Below are 22,019 nucleotides of genomic sequence, written 5' to 3' on the forward strand. Positions count from 1 at the left end.
AAACTTTATGAAATAAGTACTACTTCATATCCTCTTTTTACAAATAAGAAAATAAGACAGCAGGAGGTTAAGTAACTTGCCCAGTGACAAACAGGAAGTGGAAGAACCAGGATTCAATTCCTGGTTAAATTCTTGAAATTTCTGCATTTGAATGCAGACTGTCTCCAGAGCCTGTATTTATAACTACTACGCTATACTGTCTCTCAGTGGAAAATACTAAACAATTTATTCCAAGTTTTTTTCAGTTATTAAACCTTCAAGTTATTTTTTAAATGCTCCAAAATAGTTAACGATAGCATCCAGAGTTGGCACAGGTATAGACAAACAGATACTCTTTTGCAGGGATATAAACTTATATATTGATATAATCTCCTCTATAGAGAATTAAGCAAGATGTATAAAATTTTAGATATGTATACCCTTAAATGCAGAAATTTCAAGAATTTAACCCAAAAGAGACAAAAATAAAATATACAAAGAAATAGGAATAAGAATGTTCATTATACAGTTATTAATAGGAGTCAAAATTGAAAATAATTAAAATGTCTATTGATACGAGACTGATTAAACACAATGTGCTAAAACTCTACCAAAAATCCATGAGAAATGGTGACACAGATATATATTTATTAAAACAAAAATAAATCCATAATATATAATTGACTTTTTGAAACAGATTGCAAAATAGTATGCAAAACATAATTTCAAAAGGAGTTAGGGAGAGGTACACGCACACGTGCATAACTGAAAAGACATTCAGCGATATGTAAACAGTAGAAATGTCTGGATAGCTGGATTTTAGGTAATCTCGATTTTTCTAAAAATGTTGACTTAAAAACCTACTTATGTAGTGCCTTCGCACTAGCAATCTGTGTGAACCTGGACAAGTCACAGACCATCTTTGCACCTCAGTTTCAAAATTTCAAAATGAAAGACCTCTGTGGGGTATTCTTAGATGTTCTTTCCAGTTCTAAGGGTCTGTGGTTAAAATTTTCAGGAAGAGCAGGTAGAAATATGACAACCCCTCAATCCCTCGTTAGTCACAAGTAGATTATTCTGCAGTTTATTAGTCTACACTTAGTGAGTTTGTACAAGATGTGAAATATCAAAGCCCAGAAAATGAGAACAATGGAAACCCATAAACATCCTCAGGCACTCGTTATTAGAAATATGATTATCCTTCAGAGTGGGACAATATACTCAACTAAGGAAGTAGTCCATGGGAGACCCATCACCATCCCAAGAGAAGCTCACTTCCGAACAGTTGGCAGTTCTCTTAGAACACTGACTTTTATACATATTAAAAAAAAAAGTACATATGATCCATCTGACACTGTGGTATTTATATCTCTACTGACAAAAATCTAAGGCAAAGAGTCAAGTGAGGCTTTAATGTTGCATTCCACTATTATTCAGATATATCAATAATCAAATCTGGAGAGCTTCCAAAAAAAAAAAAAATAGAATAAACATCATTAGCATTTTAATAAACCTGCAAGCCACAAGGCTGGAAAAACAGAGCAAGACTGAGCAAAGGGAAATTGGCGTGTGCAGTGTTTTCCCTCTAGTGGTTTGCCCTCTGGCAGGCCACTGTGTCCTCTCCGCTCCACTCCCATGAAACGGACTCCAGAGAGACTTCTCTATCCTTTAAAACCTCTTGCAGACCTGCCCAAGCTCTAAGGTTAAGAAGATGTCTCGTAGTCTTTTTTAAAAAAAACTGAGAATAAATAACCTGATTTTTAAAATGCTTTAAGAAAGTGCTGTATCAGATAGAGTGCGGTTTAATATGTTAACTAAATGGGCCCAGATGATAGATGAAGGAACACAAGGTACGAAAACGAAAAAGAAAAACTTTTTGTAATAGATGAAGAGCCAGCCAGGAGCCTACAGATAAAAGGCTGAATTAGATGTCCTTTAAAATTATTTCCAGATCAGATCCTGTGATTCTTGGACTATATCAAACTCAGAATTACATATAAACACTCAAAGTAAACAGTTAATTTTCCGTAATTTTCAGTCATTCCACTTTCTCAACTGAACTAGAAATACACTTTGTCAATTTGATTTGAATAAAGAGACATATATAAAAATATATAATAGTAAGTATATTCTAACTGCCTTATTTTCTTCAGATAATTGTGAATGCTTCAGTGTTACTATACAAAAAGCAATAAGTAACCTTCAAGGATCTCCTACTGTCTTTAAAAAGTTTGATTTAAGACATTCACTGTCAATTTTCAGGAAACCATGTGGCTACGATGGTGATAAAGCATTGATGATGGATGGTAACATCCAAGCCACCATTCTAATAATGAACTAATGATTCATACTCAAGGTGCTTTTGAAACATGATTAAGCCTCTAAACAAGTAGGTTCTCATTATCCCAATCTTATATAAGAGAACTTAAATAAGTTTACCAAGGTTATACAGTGAATGGCTCAATGATATAAGTTTGGAAGAAAAAAAGAACTCTATTCATTAGTATTATGAAGAAGTTTTTCAGGTTAATTTATTCTATTGCTCTGAGTCTAACTGACCTTCTCCAGTGGCCACTGGCAAGTGTTTGCCAAAATGTCACTGACCAAAAAATTCCTTACAATGGTATGTATTACAAAATGAATATGTCAAGAATCAGATGAAAATGTCATCAGTGACAATGACAACAATAAACAAAAATATTCTACCGGTTTAAGCAATGGAAGAAGATGCAAGTTAAAGGGAAAAAAGTTACATGAGAAAATGTCATCAGTGACTACATCAACAAAAAGTAAAATAAACCACAGCTTTAAGTAAGAGAAGAAGACACAGATTAAAGGGGAGGAAATTATCTGTGAATCAAATGCTCTATAATGGATCAGAAAGAAGAAAGACTCCTTTTACAAAGACTTATGGAAAAACTACACATTGTTTAGATATTGGCCTGCTCCTGGGGAACGAGGAGTGAGGAGACAGAGACAACAGGTCTAATGACCTGTGAAAACTCTGAAGATCTAAACTCCAAAGTCACTCATTTTCTTATTTTCATGTCAAAATGAATGACATAATTTGTGAATGTTAAAAGTAGTAACAGCAAATTAAACAGAAATTGAACAAAAATTTCCTCCTTGTTGCCATTAAAATAGAAAGTCAAAGCTGTTGATTTTCCCACTTTGAAGTCTTTGGAAATAAGTCTCACTTGTACAAATACTTAAAATCAAACGACCCAGTTGGATACATCTACTCTTGAAATTTTTTTTTTAAAAAGTGATTTCACTGAGAAAATTACTTTTATACTAAGACTTGGGATATTTATTCGAATGAACCTAGCTTGCAAATGTGATTATTAAAATCAATGACTGCAGTTCATTACTGATAATTAAGAGTATATTTTTTGTATATTCTGGAATTTTTATCTGTATATGATTGGTACTTTTAAATAAAAGCTTTAATAGAACTTTCAAAATAACACGGGTATACTTTTGATTACCTGCCTAAGGACAAACTGATTTGAAGATTAACCACAGTCTAGGTTTTATCATAGGCAGTTTGCTCTATCTAAATGCTTACAGGACACCATCCTCCCAACAATAAAATGAAATCAATGCTAATATGACATTGATAAAACACAGAGAGGTACATATTAGGACTTTCTGCTTCTGTGGATTATATCCTATGTTCTCCCCTATACATATTCCCAAGCCCATCAGTGTGGATTATCACAAATTCTAAATACTTTACCAAGCTCAATGTGCACATATAGAACCTATTTAGAGGACTGAAATGTAGTATACAACAGCGACAAGTTCGTAAAGATAAATGCAACCATCGAAATTAAACCTTAGATAAGTAGTATGAATGGGGAAAGAATCGCAAGTAAAATATATGTGCATACAATAAGCAACAGGAGTGTAGCATTGTGAAGTTACTTCATCCTTATACCTTCTTAAACAGCAACATTTTCAAAATAGGAGATGACCATCAAGTAGCAGCAATGTCTGTGTGGATGTCTAAATGTCTGTGAGGGCCTGCTGGAGGATACTTTGTACTTCTCCCCCTCTAACAAGCTTCACTGTTATATCCTATTTAGAGATGGATGGCTGCCAAAAAAAAAAAAAAAAATGTTTCTCTACACCATAATGATGTCTCGGTACTAGGAATAAACTTGTGAGAAGAAAACTCCTGGAAACAAAAAGAGGATGGATATTTATTTGAAGATATAAATTATTAAACATTTCTAATTCTAAGAAGACCACAATATTTAAAATATTAACAGTATGGTAAATAATATATACTTCTTCAAAGATAGTATATAAAGCTATAGAAAGAAATGTTACAGAAAACTTTTTTTTTTTCAAATTCATTACTAAATTTAATGAAGAATGCCAGGGCGTTGTCTTGACATGATCTGTCATCTCCTTTCCGAATAAATCACTGCTATAAGGATATCATGTTTCTCCAGGATTTTTCTCCCTGTCTTCTTCATTCAATTTTTTAATCCAGTAAGGTTACCATGGTGTCAGTTAGGTTAAAGTTGTCTCCACAAACCTCACATATAAACCACCACCTCTTTAACTCTTCAATTACATTTAAAAAGCACATTGATAGGCTATGTCTATACCCATTAAATGAACTTGACTATTTTGACTGACTTATTTTGACATGCTCTATTTCTTAACCAACTTGAGCAATTCATTTTTTTTCTCTTATCCTGAACACAAGCTTATGTTCACTAGGTTTGATTGCCATTTAATCAATCAACACTCATTTCCTTATCCTGGTGAGGGGCCCAGTGGAAAAGTCACAATTCCTAGATAGTTTTAATTCATATCCTGTTATCAATGTAACATTCTAAGAAATTTATAAACCATCTGAGTAAAGTAGTTGATAGATGATCACAGGGATGGGAAGCACAATATAGAGAATGCAGTTAGCATTAATGTAATGGCTAGGTGGAGAGCCAGAGGAGAGAAAGAGCAATCGGGGGATCGTTTTATAAACTGTATAAATGTCTAACCAATGTAAAGTATACTTGAAACATTAAAAAAAAAAGGAAAATGAAAAAATGTAACTTACTCTCCTCTCTGCAAACATAAAATAAGTTTCTCCAGATTATTCACACAAAGCTAAGTAGTCATGTGTGTGTCTGATTAATACAATAAAATATCAAAATGTTAAAATATACTGGTAACATATGATAGAAAAAAGAGATCAAAATCAAAAATAAGAATTCAGTTTAAATTCATGTTAAAAGGAAAACAAATGGAAAATGTATTTCCCAAATGAAACCAGTTCTCAAAATACCTTAATAAATCATACAAGAAATGCTCTCAGGCTTTATTTAACAGGCAATAAAACCCTGAGGCAGGTTTGATTGGTGTGCTTGTGTAATAAATGGTAAGATGAGCTATGATATATATGTTGGAATCACATACTAATATTAACTGCTTTGTTGACGTATGGTCATTAAAAGAAAAAATAAAAGCACTTCAAAATGAAAAGACTCCCACTTCTATTTGTGGAATTCTGGGGTAAGTATTAGTACCATTATTGCTTATATGCCATAGAAATTATGTCCTTACGAGACTTAAGAGAAGACGCAGATGTTGAAGGCCAAAATATAACAGTGATTAAGGCTGAGCCACGACTCTTCTAAAGGAGAGTCTCCTCAAGTCCATGACTCCCTAACTTGACAACAGAAGAGAAAAGGATATATTCTTAATACTATGAAATACCAAAAACTATTTTAAATATATATAAAGTCAAGGGCTTATATTTACATATTTTTTAAATTTGTATTATACTATTCCTTTCAGACTCAAAGTACTTATGAGACCATGCATTTTTTAGGTGAATACTCAAGATAAAATAACACTAGAAACTGCAAATAGATGTCATTTCATGGTAATATTTATTTTATGCGATGATATTTACTTTATTATAATGATATTATTATGCTATTTAGCTAGCACTTATATTTAGTAGACTCTATGGTAGGTTTAACTGCTTATTGCAACCAACTGTATTTTTAAACTCAGAATAAGCTGTTGGAGGCAGCTTGATAGATGGGATTGAGGTCAGGGAGATCTATATTCAATCCTGACTCTGCACTTATGAGCTGTGATCATCAATCAGCAAGATACTTTACCTCTCTGAGCCTCATTTTACTCCATCTATAAAATAGGGTATAATGATACTTAAGTCACAGAGTTGATGTGATAATTAAATAAGATAATGAATAAAACACTCTTGGCACCTTGCCTAAATATAATTCTCAGCATAGAGCAGCTACAAAGTCATACTCAGTCATCAATAGCTATATAACAAACCACATCAAAACTTAGTAGCTTTAAAAAAAGAGAAAAAAACAGCTCTTATTTGCTCACAACTCCATGGGCCAGCAATTTGGACTGGGCTCAGCTAAGCAGTACTACTGGTTTCATTCACGGACTGCAGGAATCCGAAGGCTTGACTGAGACTGGATGGTCTAAGATGGCCTCACTCACATATCTGACAGGTAGTCCTGGCTTTGGCTAGACCTCTATCTCTCTGTGGTCTCTCATCCTTAGAGAGACTAGTCTGGCTTCTTCAGGTGGTAGCAGCATTCCAGAAAGGCAAGACAGGAAGTTGCTAGGCCTCTTGAAGCCAAAGCTTAAAAGTCCTACAACATAATTTTCATCATATCCTATTGGTCTGAGCAAGTAAAAAAGCCAGCTCAGATGCAAGGGGATAGAGAAACAAATGCGACCTCCTGATGGCACAATAGGCAATATCACATTGCACAAAGGCATGCATATAGAGATGAGAAAAATTTGTGACTACAATTTGCAATCTACTAAAGTCTGCAAAATAGTGATGAATTTTTATGACACCTATGCTATCTTTCAACTATAATAATTGCCAAATTCAAGTTTTGAAGGCCAAAAAGTACAAGCTTGAGTTTTCCCAAAACAAGAGTAACACTGTTCTTTTGTTTCAATGACAGATTTCAGAGGACAAACATCAAGACCGAGTAACTGATAACCATTATCTAGGTGTCTTTGTTTTTCTATGTGCTGAGTCCTTGACACTTTTCTATTTGATCTAATTAATAAATTTATTTTCATCTGATTTGATATTTTTACCTTCAATAAACAGCTTTCTAATTGAACATTCCACAACAAATAGCATCACCAAGAAATCTGGATCAAGTATAGAGCACTTCTAGAAACTATGAAGTTTGTAAAAGAAGTAAACTACATTACTGTAAAAAGTGCATATATTTTTGTTCTTCTCTGTGAAAATAACCTCTAGAGAAAAATTTAGCTTTGTGATGCTATTAATTAGCTAGGCCCAGAGATCTATTCATACTGAATTAAGGAGATATAAAGAAAAATGAAGAAAATAATTTTTATACCTATGAATAACCAAAAAGTAGAATAACAAAACAAAACTTGAAATTTACCTTTAATTTCTGTATCAAATCTTGTTTTCAAAATATCTTTCTAAAATTCTTGTCACAGCCCAGAAAGTCATAAAATGATAACTGCTACCATGACCTCTTTTAACGTATGTGTCTCTAAAAGATTCATTTCAAGAGCCCCACTCCTTAATACGATACAATACAATTTATTTGCTGCAGAGAATTTCATGGGGCAGGATATTCCACTAAACATACTGCGTAAGCATTGCTCCTTATAAAGGAAAGAGGTGAAAGAAAGAGCTACTTGCTATCTCACGATATGGCAAACAGAGAAGCAGTTTGGAGAATGGCTAATTCCCCCAATAACGACATTTATACATTTTTTCCAATGAAGAACTGATTCCTAAACTGGCCTTTTTTTTTTTTTTTTTTTTTTTGGCTGAGGATCTGTTACAACATTGCTTCATAGAGAAACAGCTGGAAACTCAGGCAGTTTTCAATTTCAAACAAATTGGTGCTGCCAAAATTATAATACTCAATAACAGAAAATTTCAGTAACATCAAGTGTGCCTAATCTAGTTTTTAGGGCATTTAAAAATCCTAATTATAAGAAGCCATATGAGAAGCCAAACACACATTCATCTAGAGAAAATGCCACTAGCCAGTGCCATTTTTGGTGGCTAGGTATTCCTCCTCCTATGTGAATAAAGTATCTTAATGTGTATTATTGAAATTAGATAATTCTAACTGATAATTAGGGATTAAAGATAACCCCGTGCTACAGTTTCCAAACAGGTAATCTACTCGATGTATTTTTAGAGGAAATCCTGTAAATGTCTACAATTCTCTTATTATGCTTATTTCAAAGTTGATATACTTACTATATAGGTTCACATGAAATAGTTATTGTTTTTGAAAAATGGTGACTATTCTAACATTCTTTAATTATATTGCTTAATAATCTTAATTGCCATGATTTCAAAAGACAGTTCCAAAGTGCATCTTGAATAAACAGAAAAGTAATTAGCCTAAATTAATTGCTTTGCTGATGTGATTTACAGTAGGTATGCTGAGTGATTTTGAAATTCCTGCCACTGCTTTTACAACTTGATGTTCTGATGATTTTTAGGCCTATTTTTGCACCAGAGCAATTAACCAGATAATTGTTCTAATGTGAACCTGGCCTTAATCAATATGTTTAGGTTCATAGCGGCAATTAACCAAATATTAAACATACATTTAAAGAGCAGCACTTAAAAGTTCTACAAAAAGAGTTTAAGAAAAATCTGCAACATTTTTTCTCATATAGCCATACTCTTCTCACCAGGAATAGAAAAAAGTTGTGACTGTCTTCTTTGCCGCTTTTCAATTAATACAAGGTACCATTACATGTGAGAGGCAAGTGAAATTTTTGGTTCTTCATTTAAAAGTATTCCAAAGACCCTGCTAAAAGGGCAAAACCCAATGATTCAACATTAAAATCCTACTTATTGTTTAAAAAAAAAACTGAGGCTAGGGCTTTCAGATAACCAGCATAAAAAAGATAAAGCAAGCCTTGTCTGAATCCAGACAATGACATTAAATCCTCATTTTATTAAGTAGCAACTTTATTTAGAAATAAATAAGTCTGGAAGAAAGAGGGCATTTGAACCCATTGCCTGGATTTCAGCCAGAGTTTAAGCTAAGTTTAATAGCAGATTTATATATCCTACAAAAGTAACATTTATGATTCTCTCAACATGTGGGTATTAAATTACTTCTCTGAGCTGGACCCTAGGAAAGGTGCCAGGGGCTAAGGTGGGGGCAGAGGCCCAAAGATGAAGACGCTGGTCTCCCTTACAAGGAGAGAGACTCATAAACAAAACACTACACAGATACAAGGTGATATATGCCATCAGTAAAGTGATGAACCATAGATTCAGTTAGATAGTGACATGATGCAGCACTTCATTATAACCACCATTATTATTTCACCTTTTCTTTAAATGTAAAAGAATTCACATTCATTTTAAGGAAAATTATTAGTAGTGCAACTATAACTGTTAACGAAACAAGTCTGCTTTTTTCGACTTTCGTGAGAAATTATTTTATACCACCTTAAATATTTTATCAGTTGAGAAATGAGATACATAAAATCTTTCCATTTTCATGAAGTAAAAGGGTTCAAGCTGAAAGTACTCTGTCATTCTTCATGTCTTCATGTCTTCTTTCCTAATTTCTGAAAGAACTGTCACATAGAAAATAGGCCAGGCACATACATGTCAGGTCTGCCATTTTTAATTATTACCAATCAAGTTCCAGCAATTTCTCCTCTGGTTAAACATGTGTATACCTATCTTCTAAAATATTTCTTTATGCCACTGTTCATAAAATATTTTAGGCTGAAGCAAAATCTCTTAAATGAAATTAATAACTAATCACAGGAGATATTTATCATCTCAAGCCTTTTACAAGAAAATTGTCAGATTTAATCACCTTTCTCATATTTTCACTATTTACTGGGCTTCATTTATCATATATTATAAAATTTTGACAACAGTAAGTTATTTTAATTACCATTTCTTGTTGGGGATTAAGAATAAGACAACTCCTGGGGAAAGTGGGGGAGAGATGGAGGGATGGTCATAAATTTGTCCAACCAACAATTATCATTCTCATCAATAAATGAAGGTTTTCTTCATTGTTGACAAATTAAAAACAGATTTGAGGTTAAGAAACCTCCAAATCCATGGGCACATAGCACTGCATTAACCATTATTTAAAATACATTCCATTCTTTCTCATAATTTGATCATAAATTCTCATTTCGTAACATGTAAAACATGGTTTTTTTAGTCCTAAAAACTAAATGCTTAATATGTCTGTTACTCATCTTTATACTGCCTGAAGAACACAAATGTGGTAGCAGTATTTAGAGTAGTACATCCAGAAATACCAATAATATGATTCTATAGAAGCTTACTAGGAACCAAAGACAAAGCCAAAATTTAAAATAACCATTATATGTTAGAACTATTATAAAAATTCACCTTATTCTACAAGACAAAATAATGTGAACATAGAGAAGCAATAAGACAAACTTATCCACATCAAATTCAGTTTCCGTCTATCTCTAGAATTGGAGTTAAAAATCAAAGATGAGTCATAGACATCTCATACAGATTTTCCTTTCAATTGATTCTACTAAGTTAAATATCCTAGTGTTATACATCAATAAATACTTCCCTAAAAATATTTAGTAATTACAGATATTAAAAGAACTTATATCAGAACCAATATTCAGTATCACTACATGCCAAAAAAATTAAAAAGTCCTTTTAATTTGAATACACTAAGAATTTCATCTGAAGATAAATGCACAAATCATTGTATTGGAGAAACTTCACCTTTTGTAGAAAAATATCATTAACTATTCAAAAACAAATCACATACACTAGGAAAAAAATACAGATTAGTTATGGCAATGTTTTCTATCAAAGGCACTGAAACCTTCAATAAAGTTAACTTCCTTTTCCTTTTTTTTTTAACTCAGTAACAACCTATTCAAAGTATATACCTAGTGTTCTCCTACTCTGAAATTAAGTATTCGCTACAGCTGACAGAGAGCATTGTTAGACGGAAAAAAAAATTTGTAAAATAAACGTGTATCATCACATGCTTAAATAAAAACTTTTCAAATTTTATTTGTGATTTTTTTTTTTATCCAACTATGAGCCAGGTGTGGTACAAGACACAAAACTTTCTACTTTTTCTCAAAGAACTTAGTTAGAACTAAAGAACATTTACAGTTCTAACTTAGTTAGAACTAAAGAACACGGAGTTGTTGAGGAAAAAAATTATTATTATTACAAAATTAGCTGTTTTAAAAATTTACAACTCTGGCCAGACGCCCCAAGAGGGAAGACCAGGAAGACGCCGGGTGCATACAGAATCAGAATGGAACAGACTGTAATCCCATGCAGCTAAGTACTATGTCAAGATTTGAAGATGTGAGCTAAGTGGTTTCGAAAGAACTGAGGAAAGACACGAGGCTAGACGCTGAAGCAGCTGTAAATGACGCCGTCTCTGCTGTTAACAACATGTTTGTCTCAAAAAACCTGCGCGGTACAGAAGATGTGGCCTATATCGATGTGGAAACTAGAGAAAGGAAGAGATAATGCCTGGAGCTCACTGCAGCAGAGCGTGGGGTGGCAGCTTATGCTTTGATCAGGTGGATGATCATTTACAGACTTCCTGCCATTTACAGTTGGATACGCTCAGCCCCGCCTACTGGGATGCTTTTGGAAACGCACCCCTTCCAAGACTAGAGGCTTTGAAAAGGGATGGACAGTCATGACTAAGCTTTTATTTAGAGGGGGCAGCTGCTGGTACAAAATATTGACATAAAGCTTGAAATTCTTGCATATGGTCACAGTAGAAAATGCATCTTTGATTTTGTGTCTATCATTTCTTGCTTCAATTTTAGGCTTTTGACTCAGACCATTATTGACCAATGAATCATCTTCCTATGTTCTGATTCATTAAGGGAATCCTGAAGCCATTGCTGTGACATCATCATTAGGACATTTGGATTTCTTCATATAATAGCTCTGCATTTCAAAACTGAATCAGTAACTCATTCTGTTATTATAGGACTTTGATGATGCCAACATTCTCTGTTACATAGGAAATTCTCAGTAATATAGGAATTAAAATCACCTAACCATAAATTCTGATTCAGTTTGCTAAATAGGGGGTTTGCTACTAGCTTGGACTGACTTTGTAGTAATTATGTTGGTACTAGCCTTACTGGAAACAAATAATCAACTAGTGAATTTTTGAAATTCACTGTTTCACTTAACCTATTTATATTACTAATATAGACTGATAAAGATGAATTAATTATTACTTTGCTAGTATTAAATGAAAAACATGAACTGAAAATTGTTCTGTATTCCTTGTTTACAACAGTCAGCCAACTAAGAGAACAGTTAGCAAATGAATGTAATCATTACTTATTTCCAAGGTATTTAAGCACATAAGCAAATATAAGAACACATTCCATTCTTTTTCTTAACAAAAAAGCATCTTCAATGTGTGGGATTTAAATAAAAGAAGATTCTGATTTCCTAAAAAAATAATATTTTGGCCTATATTGATCCTTATTGAGAATGATTGTTTACATGGTGTACAGTATATACTCAGAAAGTATTTGTGCTTCAACGTTTACTTTCTATAATGTAGTGCTCTGGTATTCCCACTGCTCCCCTCCTCCCCAACAGGTGTACAGCGTTCATCTCAACACTAAATCTCAAAACTAAATCTACAATGTAATATGAGTGCAATGTATGGGTTTGAAACCAAAGGATGAATAAAGCATTCAGAGATTTAATATTTGAAAGAGGAAGAATCTGTATATTTTATTACAGGTACTAATTTTTATGAGCTTAATAAACTATACCATGCTGCTACATGTTTTCAAGTACATGTTGAATTAAAAGGATTGGGGAAGTTGTTTTTTTTAATAACAGTCTAAAGCAGCAGCTGTAGAAATGTTGAACTAAATTTCTACATCTAGACACACCTTCATGAATTTGTCATTTGCAGGCTTTTTTTTAATCATTATTAAATAATAGGTACTTTTAGGCTCTGAATATCAAGTAGACCAGAGCAAATTAAAGTTTAGTTCAGGTCACTATTCATTGTCAAACTTCACTGGAATGCTTTCATTATGTGTGATAAATGCATATTCATTCTCGACTTTATTTTCAGATGCTTAACTGTTAGGGCAATGAAATCTAACTGCAGGTTGAACTTTCTCATGCTTAATCTCAGACTAACTATAAGGGATATTTGTAAAGTTTAAATAAAATTCTGTTTCTTATTTTGAGTTAAGTATGAAGAAAAGTGATTGTATGTTTAAAAACTGAAATTGTTCATTTTGTGATAAATGACTGATTCAAAAAAAAAAAAAATTTTGCAACCCTGTATATGCAGTAAGATATCCAAAAACTTGCCACCTCTTAAATATTCCACAGGGAAAAGAGAAGGTAAAATTCTAACGATGTCTAAGAATGATCAAGCATAGTCTGTGGTCTGAGATAGGACGACCAAATAATTTATCATCCAAACGAAAACATTTTGGAGTAGGAAGGGGAATAGCAGCAGCACAACTGCTAAGCCTGATAGGATTCCAAAACAACAGGAGTGGCTGGGACTGTCCTGAGCAAATCAGAACATTAGGTCACTATAGGTCTGAGGTAGAATAAGACAGCGAGTGCCTCAGGTTTATCGCTTGGACTTTGAAGACACACAAAAATGGGTTAAATGGGTCCGGTATTGGTTCCACTACTTACTAGTGAGGTGTCTAACGTCTCTGGACCTTAACGCCTTCATTTGAAAATGGGGTCAATTTCCTCCCCATGATGGTTATAAGATTAAGTAAAACATTGTGCATAAATACTTAGCACAGTGTATGGCACAGATGGTGATAAATGGTAGCTACTATTAGTCGTTGTTATTATCCTTGGTCCAGAAACAAAAGAGAGAAAATATTACATACTCTGACCTCACTAGTACTACAAAAACCAATCATTGTTTCAAAAAGAAGGTCTAATGGTAGAAGAACACAGAAGATATTTTTGTAAAGGGTTTGAGAGACTGAATAGTAGTTACTCCAGTACTATACTATTCTTCTAGAGGTGGCCTTACAAATAATTGTGAATATAAAAGCGAGTTTCAGAAAATATGCCAACCTCAAACAGTCACTAGACGAGAAAGACTCCGTTCTGTCCCTACGACTCTGGCAGAACTCAGTAAAATATATTTCTCATTCTTTTTGTAAAAACTTAAATATCATAGTACACAAAACTATGTAGTAGATTAGGTTTCGGTAAAGTTCCGCCTAACCAGCCCAGCCACACTATTAGGCACCAAAAGTATGCGACAGACTGCTCCAGAATCTACACAGGCAGGACAGTGCTGCTATAAATAACACCACAGAGAGGCTTCAATAGTCAGCATTATTTTTGCTGCCTCTTTATTTCCAAGTTTTCGGGCTTTTATAGGAGAAAATTGTTCAAACTTCACACTCAATACTCCAAGGTGAAAAGCGTTCCTCTCCCCCAGACCACTTAACTTTAATAGAAAACAAAATATTCTCAAACTCAAATTCAACTATGCTTACTAGATTTAATGGATAGATTTATCCCCCTTGGGTAATCTTTAAACCTCAGTCTCTAGGAGAATTAAGTAATATTAGGGGATTGAAATGAAATAAAATTCTAAGCCCACTGTGACATGACATTCACAGGAAGATGATAGATTATCCACCCAGTCCTCAAACACTTATAAATACAATATACAGCATATGTTCAAAAACAATTCTTGGAAATAAAACACAATGGGTACTCAGCAAATATTTTATATCGCCAACACCTGCTCAAATCCTCTCTGAACTTTATTTCTAAATGTCATCGTTTTTTATTGAATCAACGGAAATTTGAAAGAAGAAACAGAATAAACATCCAGAGAAGATCAAGGGAGTTAGAAAAATCTTTATAGAATGCCTCATTGAGTTTTACATGAGCCAGGGTGCTGTCAGTCTCCCTGAAAGGAGTGGTGAAGTAATCTGTCATTCTACAAATTCGACCTGAGTATTCCTAAAAAAACTAAAAAGGGCTATACACACACAAAAAGAAAAAATAGTATTAAGATTTGCTCTTAATATTATAAGCAAAGGAATCACGAATCAAATTCTAAGCAATGCAAATAAATTCATTTAAATCACAGGCTTGACTTCAGAGGGAGTTTAGTAAACTAATTCAACTTCCTTTATAATGCAGGAAACATAACACTCTTGTTTGAACACTAAGTAGGAGTGAATTCTCCATTTTAGAAGGCAGTTGATGAAAATGAAGGTTTTAATTTATTTTTAAGCCAAATTCTGTTTCCCTCTGTAATTTCCACCTGTCGACCAATATTCTGATGCCAGAAATAATGAAGAAATAATTTAAGTAGACTAATTTTACATTATCTGTTAATATATTTTTATCACACTCAATTAAAAAAACTATTTGATTTAAAATAAGAAATATCTAAAAATCTGGATGTTAATAAAGGAGAACTCAATTTGTAGACTGAGTGAAGACAGGCAGATAATATAAATGAATAGATCGTGCTTGGTGGGAATAGTGGAAAAATTGAGAATGGCCAAAGAGAACAGCTCATTCCTCATCCTGGAAAGATTGTTCACACAAGAAAATGTGTGTCCAATGTTGCTAGATCTGCAACTTTTCCAAAAGAAGGCCCAAATTCAGAATTTTGATGTGAACTACCTTAAATTTTAAAGTGCTGGCAACTAACTTGATTTTTAAAATATTATATAGGACAAACAAAACAGCTTTGTGGACTGGACTCAGCTGTGGCCCACCGATTTGCAACCTCAAATAGTCTTATGCAAAAGTTTTATTTGAAGAGAAAATATCTATAGTTAGTATTCTAAACATCAGTACATATAAAGTGAAATAGCAACATACTATAAATGTTATTTTATCCTTGAAAGAAACTGGTCACAGCAGTCTAAGATTAAAAATTCTCCAAATGTTAGACTGTTCATTGATGCACTAGCCTTCTTTACATAAATGTAAGATCTGCAGAGCAAATTAACTCCTTAAAGAGTGTCACGCAAATTTAACATTTTTTAACTGCAAATTTAAAGAATAAATCTCTAGCTAGGCAAGTTCAACTAGTTGACAACACAATTTACTTTAACAAGCCTGGTTTTTCTTATGTTGTGTGACTTTAGTTGATGGATGCTAGAGAATCTTACATTTCTCTTATATTATTATTCTCTACTGTTATCCTAATTCATGAGCAAGCATAGTCAACTGTCAATGAAAGAATCATATATTTGATAATGGGTGTATAGATCATGTGATTGAAATTTATTTTCAGGACTAATGTTATAAATTGAGAATAGGGAGATTAATTCCCTCTTTGACAGCCTATTTAGATATTTAAAATATCTTTTGTAAAGCTCTATTAAAATCAATTAGATTTCACTTAATTCTTCTTGGCAAAAAAGAACAAAAAGGCCATCATACGCATATCATTATAAAGATGCTAAGAACCATTCGATATTTTACATATCAGTTTTTACACCCAGAGCATGCTGCTTTTGGACTGTATACCAAACATACAAAAACAATAAAGACCAAACTGGATGTGAAATAACAAAAGATTTATATCAAATACAAATAAACATTTCAATAAACTTAGAGTCAGAGAGAATGGAAGAGACTAACAACAAGATGTTTAATTTAAATGACTGATAAAAATAGTGTCTTCTTTTCATAAACCACTTGAATTTTATTTGTATTCAAAAGCAATGGTAAATGTCAAATGACTACTGGACCATCCTTCTGAATACAAGAAAATATAATGCTGTTTAACTCTCTAAACACAAATGTGCTTTTAGAGAAACAAAGATAAAGAACAGCATGTCTTAGTTACACAGATCAATTCGAGAACCACGAAATGCTAACAGTAAAGATGTTCAATAACTACATATTTAAAATTTTTGAACTTCAAAAAAAGTTTACAGATAAAAACTTTAAAAATCCAGGATGAATCTGATATCTAAGATCTGAGAAGAGTATCAGAGTTTATCTGTATGTGAGGAATCCTATTATTAAAGCTAGCAGCATTAAATATAGATCCTTTTTACATATACTATGTATAAAATATTATCTAAAGGCTCTATGATACTTTAATTACAAAAGAAAATAATGAGATTAGTTTAAAAAAGAAAACTAAAAATTTTACATAGAAATGTCAATTGTGTGTGAATCCTAGTTATGAAACAAAAAATTGACTCATTAGCCATTTTTTTCCTTGTTTGTCCCCACTCAGTTTTTACTGCAGTAATAATAGAAAAATACATTCATCGGAAAAGCCAAAGAAAGTCAAACAAATGGTCTAAATTTAATAGGAATAGCATGACCTTCTGCTGAACAAAAGATGTTGAAAGAATTAAATGAGAACACGTGTAAAGTGCCTATCAATTACCTAGGTAATAAAGGTTACTTTCCTCCCCATTATCCTTACGTGGCTCACTATTATCTCATTCATTAAGTCTTATGTCACCTAGAGAGCAACCTATGAGAGCAGCAGGGACTCAGTGCCCCACAGTCTGAGACACAGTACCAAGTATTTTAGTAGAGGGTTAATAAATGCTTCCAGATTTACCAGGAGATAATAATAATGAACAAATGTAAAACAGATGCTAATTGATAGGCTAAATACATTAGTGCATTCCAGTGCCCTCTATAAGAAAGGTTACTAACCCATCTGGGCTAAGTGCTAAAATTATAATTAAGTCTGATGGGAAGTCCTAGATTTATACCAATATAATTACAAATATTACTTAGCTTAGTGATAGAGTATGGCAAGAACAATGAGATGAGTAATTTAGATGATACTGTAAAGTGGGTTTTAATGTTTGAAACTTCTATTACAGTACACAGGATAAGTGCAAGTAGTATAATTAAAACTTGAGAGTCTGATCTTTAAAACTCTATTGCTCAACCTCATTAAAATGCATGTTTTCTCAATTAATCCAAACTTTTCCATTAAAACATAAAAATACACTTTCATTCCTTGCAAATAAATCTCTACAGTACATATATTTAGGATCAAATACCAAATAACCATTATAGTTAAGTAGGAAAAAACTGATTGAAATAGCAAGAGGTTGCAGGAGAGTCTACCAAAAGAGAGAAAAGGCAAAGTGAGGGCTGCCCACTTTTTCATTTTTAAATATCCAGTTATAGCTAAAATAGCACTTGAAGAGTTAGTAGATTCAAAACCCCTCAACATCTTTGTTTAAATAGTACAAACTTAAGCAAAAAGTTTACTTAGGAGGTAACCATTACAGTCATATATGAACTGTATCTTTAGTCTTCAAGTACTCACTGTTCTACAAAGCCAGTACATGAAAAAGTGTTGTAGAATAAAAAGCAATCATTTTCATGATCATTTTGTTGCATAAACAGTTTTCTCCTTTTATTTCGATGCATTACTAAAAAGTTTATCTCAATATTAAGCTAATGTTAAATATCTAAAACCACAGGATGTTTTTTATGTACTTTATTTTATGAATTGTTATGGAAAACACTTAAAAGATTATTTTAAGTTGTCATATAATTGACTATATAATTGATATTAGAGAATTTTATTTTTAAAAATTTTATCAATTTTCTTTAGATTTCGATGTACTTCATACAGTGGATGATCACCATGTCCCCATTCTAGACTAGCATATTTTTCAAGAAAAATTTTACTAAAAAGAGCCAAGTCAAAGGCTATTACATAAATTAAAAAGTAATGCAGGATAATTTAAGAAAATGTCAGCAGAATTTATCATAACTGAGGAAAATGGAGCCCATGTGATTTTATTTTTGAAGTATAAAAGAAAATTAAAGGTGGAAAGGGAAAGTGTCTTGACTTTAAAGCATTATCAGACAAACTGAATTAAGTCATTGCTGTTATTTGTGGAAAAATATTTAAATCTAAACAGGGTCTAATATTAGCTGAAATAGTACTTTCTATTCTGAAAGCAAAATATTTTTGATGGATTATCTTGAAAAAACTTTATTCTTCAAGAGATGTTGGGCAAAAATCTCGTCTCATGCCTGTATTTAAGAACCTCCCTAAACTAATCAGATATAGTTCAGTAGTACTACTCTGCAGTTATTTTCATTATTAAAAAGCTCGCATTCAAGGGTTCTTGCCTCTTTTTTTTTCTTCATGCAACATTTCAAAGATGTATGAGTTTATCATTGTAAGAAAAAACTAACAATTTCACACATTTTTATATATTAAATTCTCCATCACATGACGCATTTTCAAAACAAATTATACATATATGGAGAACAAAATATCATCCTTGAGAAAGGATCTGAATGCATAATGTTGGAAATATTTTCTCAGAATCATTTTCCTTAGTAAGTGAACAGTGAAATCAACCATAAAAGTTGTAAAAATGTTAAAGTGACAAATAAGCAATAAATCGTGGATGGGTGACAAAGAAAAATTCAACAGACTGCTATTGTTATAATTGGTTAGGTAAACATTTGAATCTTAGCACAAAAATATACAAACAAACAAACAAACAAACAAACAAAAACCTTGTTGCAAATATAAGCAGTGGGTGGATTAAAAGCATGCATCTAGAAAGTTTTCAAAATTTAAACCGATCTACTTGGAAAGACATGGCTACATTAAATTTTCCTTAAAGTCGATATGCCTTCTTATAATCAAAATTAGTATTTGGTACACAGAACACAGGTTTTCTTCCGGAAACATGTTTTTAAGATGTTACAATCGTTACCTGTCATTTATGATCCAGTTCAGACAAAGATTGAGAGAGCTCAGATTTTTGCACCTCTTGACAATTTCCATCACAGTTTCATTATCCAGTTCAGTGATATGACGTAGGTCCAAGCTGGAAAGGTTTCTTAGCTAATGAGATAAATAAAATGAAAGATGAGAAATGTAAATACTACATTCATTCTCAAAAATTATAAATATGGTTTATTACAAAGTAGAGAATTACTGTACAATTAACTGTATATACAATATTTTACATATAAATTAGACATAAGGACAGAAGTCTACGGTGAATATATAAATAGTAACAAATATTAAAATCAAATAGATTTTATTGAGGTATAATAAAAATAAAAGTTACTAATCTAATATGTGGGGAAGCTGTTAAATATATTGCATTAAGTACCCACAATTTGATAGGATTATTCTCTTTAACACTGTTCGATTTCAGATATTTACCTTCATAATTTTTTTAAAATGAAATAATAGTAAGTGGTTAATTCAGAGATATCTTGGTGATATTTTATCACTGTACTCCAAATATTATTATAAGTTATGTGTTTCGCCATGTGGAAAGCAATGTAACATGTCATTTAAGAAGTAAAGATTTTCTCCAGTTACCATCTCCAAGTCTTCACCTTCTCTACTTTTCTCCTAATGTTTCCTGCTTCCCCTGATATTTAGTCTCCAAAGAAAATTAATATTGTTTACACAGAGATGATAGGATCTTAATTATCCTCTTCAAATAAGCTACATTTCAAATAAGCTATTTTTGTTTAATAACATGCAAAGGATTAATCTGGAGGCAATGTGGTAGGCCCAATAACCTCTCTCCCAAAGATGTCTATAATACGTTACCTTATATGGAAAAAGAGACTTTGCAGATATGACTAACATTATGAATTTTGAGATGGGGAGACAGATTATCCTGAACCATCAGGATCCAATCTAATCACACGAGCCCTTATAAGCAGAGAACCTTTTCCAGCTAAAGCCAGAGAGACGTAATGAAAGAAGTTTCACGAGATATTTGAATTGTTGAAGGGATTCAGTCTGCCTTTACTGACTTTGCGTATAGAGGAAGAGGGCCAGGAGTCAAGGAATGTGAGCAGCCTCTAGAAGCTGAGAGCAGCCCTGAGCTAGCAACCAGTAAGGAATTGGGACTTCAGACCTACAACTTGAGAAAATGAATTCTGTCAAAAATCTAAAAGAGCAAGAAAAAGATTCTCTCGTTGAGCTTCTAGAAAGGAACACAAGCCAACCAACACCTTGATTTTGGCCTGGTCTATGTCTGATTTCTGACTTATAAACCGTGAGATAACAAATGTATGTTTTAAGGGGCTAAGTGTGTGGCAATTTGTTACAGGAGCAATAAAAATCAGTACATGGCATTTCCAGCACCATAAGGGAGCTTTCCCAGGGCTGGCTCGTCTTCTCTAGCCACCCTCAAATCCTTCGGTAGAGGTAGCAGCTTATTCCTGTAGAAAGCTGAGTTGCAGGTGCAACCAAGCTGCCAAATGCCTCAGAGCATGAGACAGCCAAGTCGCACTCAAGAATCAGTTGAGCTTCAACCCCAAAAGACAAGACAGTAGAATCTCTGCTGCTGTAGAAACAGGGAAAGAAACACTCTAATACTATCCCAAAGAACCTTCTGCGATTTTAGAGATGTTTTACATCTCTGCTGCCCAATATAGTAACCGCTGGTCACAGGTAGCTACTGAGCACTTGAAATGTGACCAGAGTAAGGGCCTGAATTTTTCTTATTTAATTTTGTTTACATTTAATTTTTATATTTGCACATGGCTAGTGGCTACAGTGTTAGACAGAGCAGTTCTAGAGAATGAGTCTACCAGGCAGCCCTCAAAGCCCTTTTTCTACCTCACAAAGGGAGAAGCGACACAGCGTTCATGCAGAGTCACCACTCCGATGCATGTTGCAGAACCATGGAGAGAAACAGAAGAGTTAAGAGAGATGAAATATGAAATGGTCCACGATAGTAGGTAAATTCTTTGTAACTGAGACAGCAAGCTTCCATACACTGAGGGCTGAATTCTGAGCATTCACAAAGAGATTTAGGAAAACCTTTCTGCAATCAGCCTACCAGGTCCAGCAGGAATTCAGAACAACACTCCAGAATAGAGGCAGGACCAGGACAGACAACATGGATTCTGACAAAGTTCCTACTCAAGTTACCATGGTCTAAGGGATTTACCAACTTCAGAACACAGTTGGTACGCGGCAACCAAAGCACACTGTAAGGCAATGAACTCA

General features: G+C 33.2%; 1 protein-coding gene and 1 pseudogene across 1 annotated transcript in view; one reads left to right on the forward strand and one right to left on the reverse strand.

Moving 5' to 3' along the window:
• Positions 1 to 12,149, forward strand: part of LOC105295484 — a 13,699-nt pseudogene extending 1,550 nt beyond the window's left edge.
• Positions 1 to 22,019, reverse strand: part of FBXL17 (F-box and leucine rich repeat protein 17) — a gene marked incomplete at its 5' end in the record, with an annotated part of 449,450 nt that overhangs the window by 272,839 nt on the left and 154,592 nt on the right. Inside the window, one exon of the mRNA XM_011365181.2 lies at positions 19,750 to 19,880. Coding sequence (XP_011363483.1) covers positions 19,750 to 19,880 — 131 coding nt within the window. The remainder of the gene's footprint in view (positions 1 to 19,749; positions 19,881 to 22,019) is intronic.

Source organism: Pteropus vampyrus, unplaced genomic scaffold (assembly GCF_000151845.1).
Source record: "Pteropus vampyrus isolate Shadow unplaced genomic scaffold, Pvam_2.0 Scaffold106, whole genome shotgun sequence".
In the NCBI taxonomy this organism is placed as follows: domain Eukaryota; kingdom Metazoa; phylum Chordata; class Mammalia; order Chiroptera; family Pteropodidae; genus Pteropus; species Pteropus vampyrus.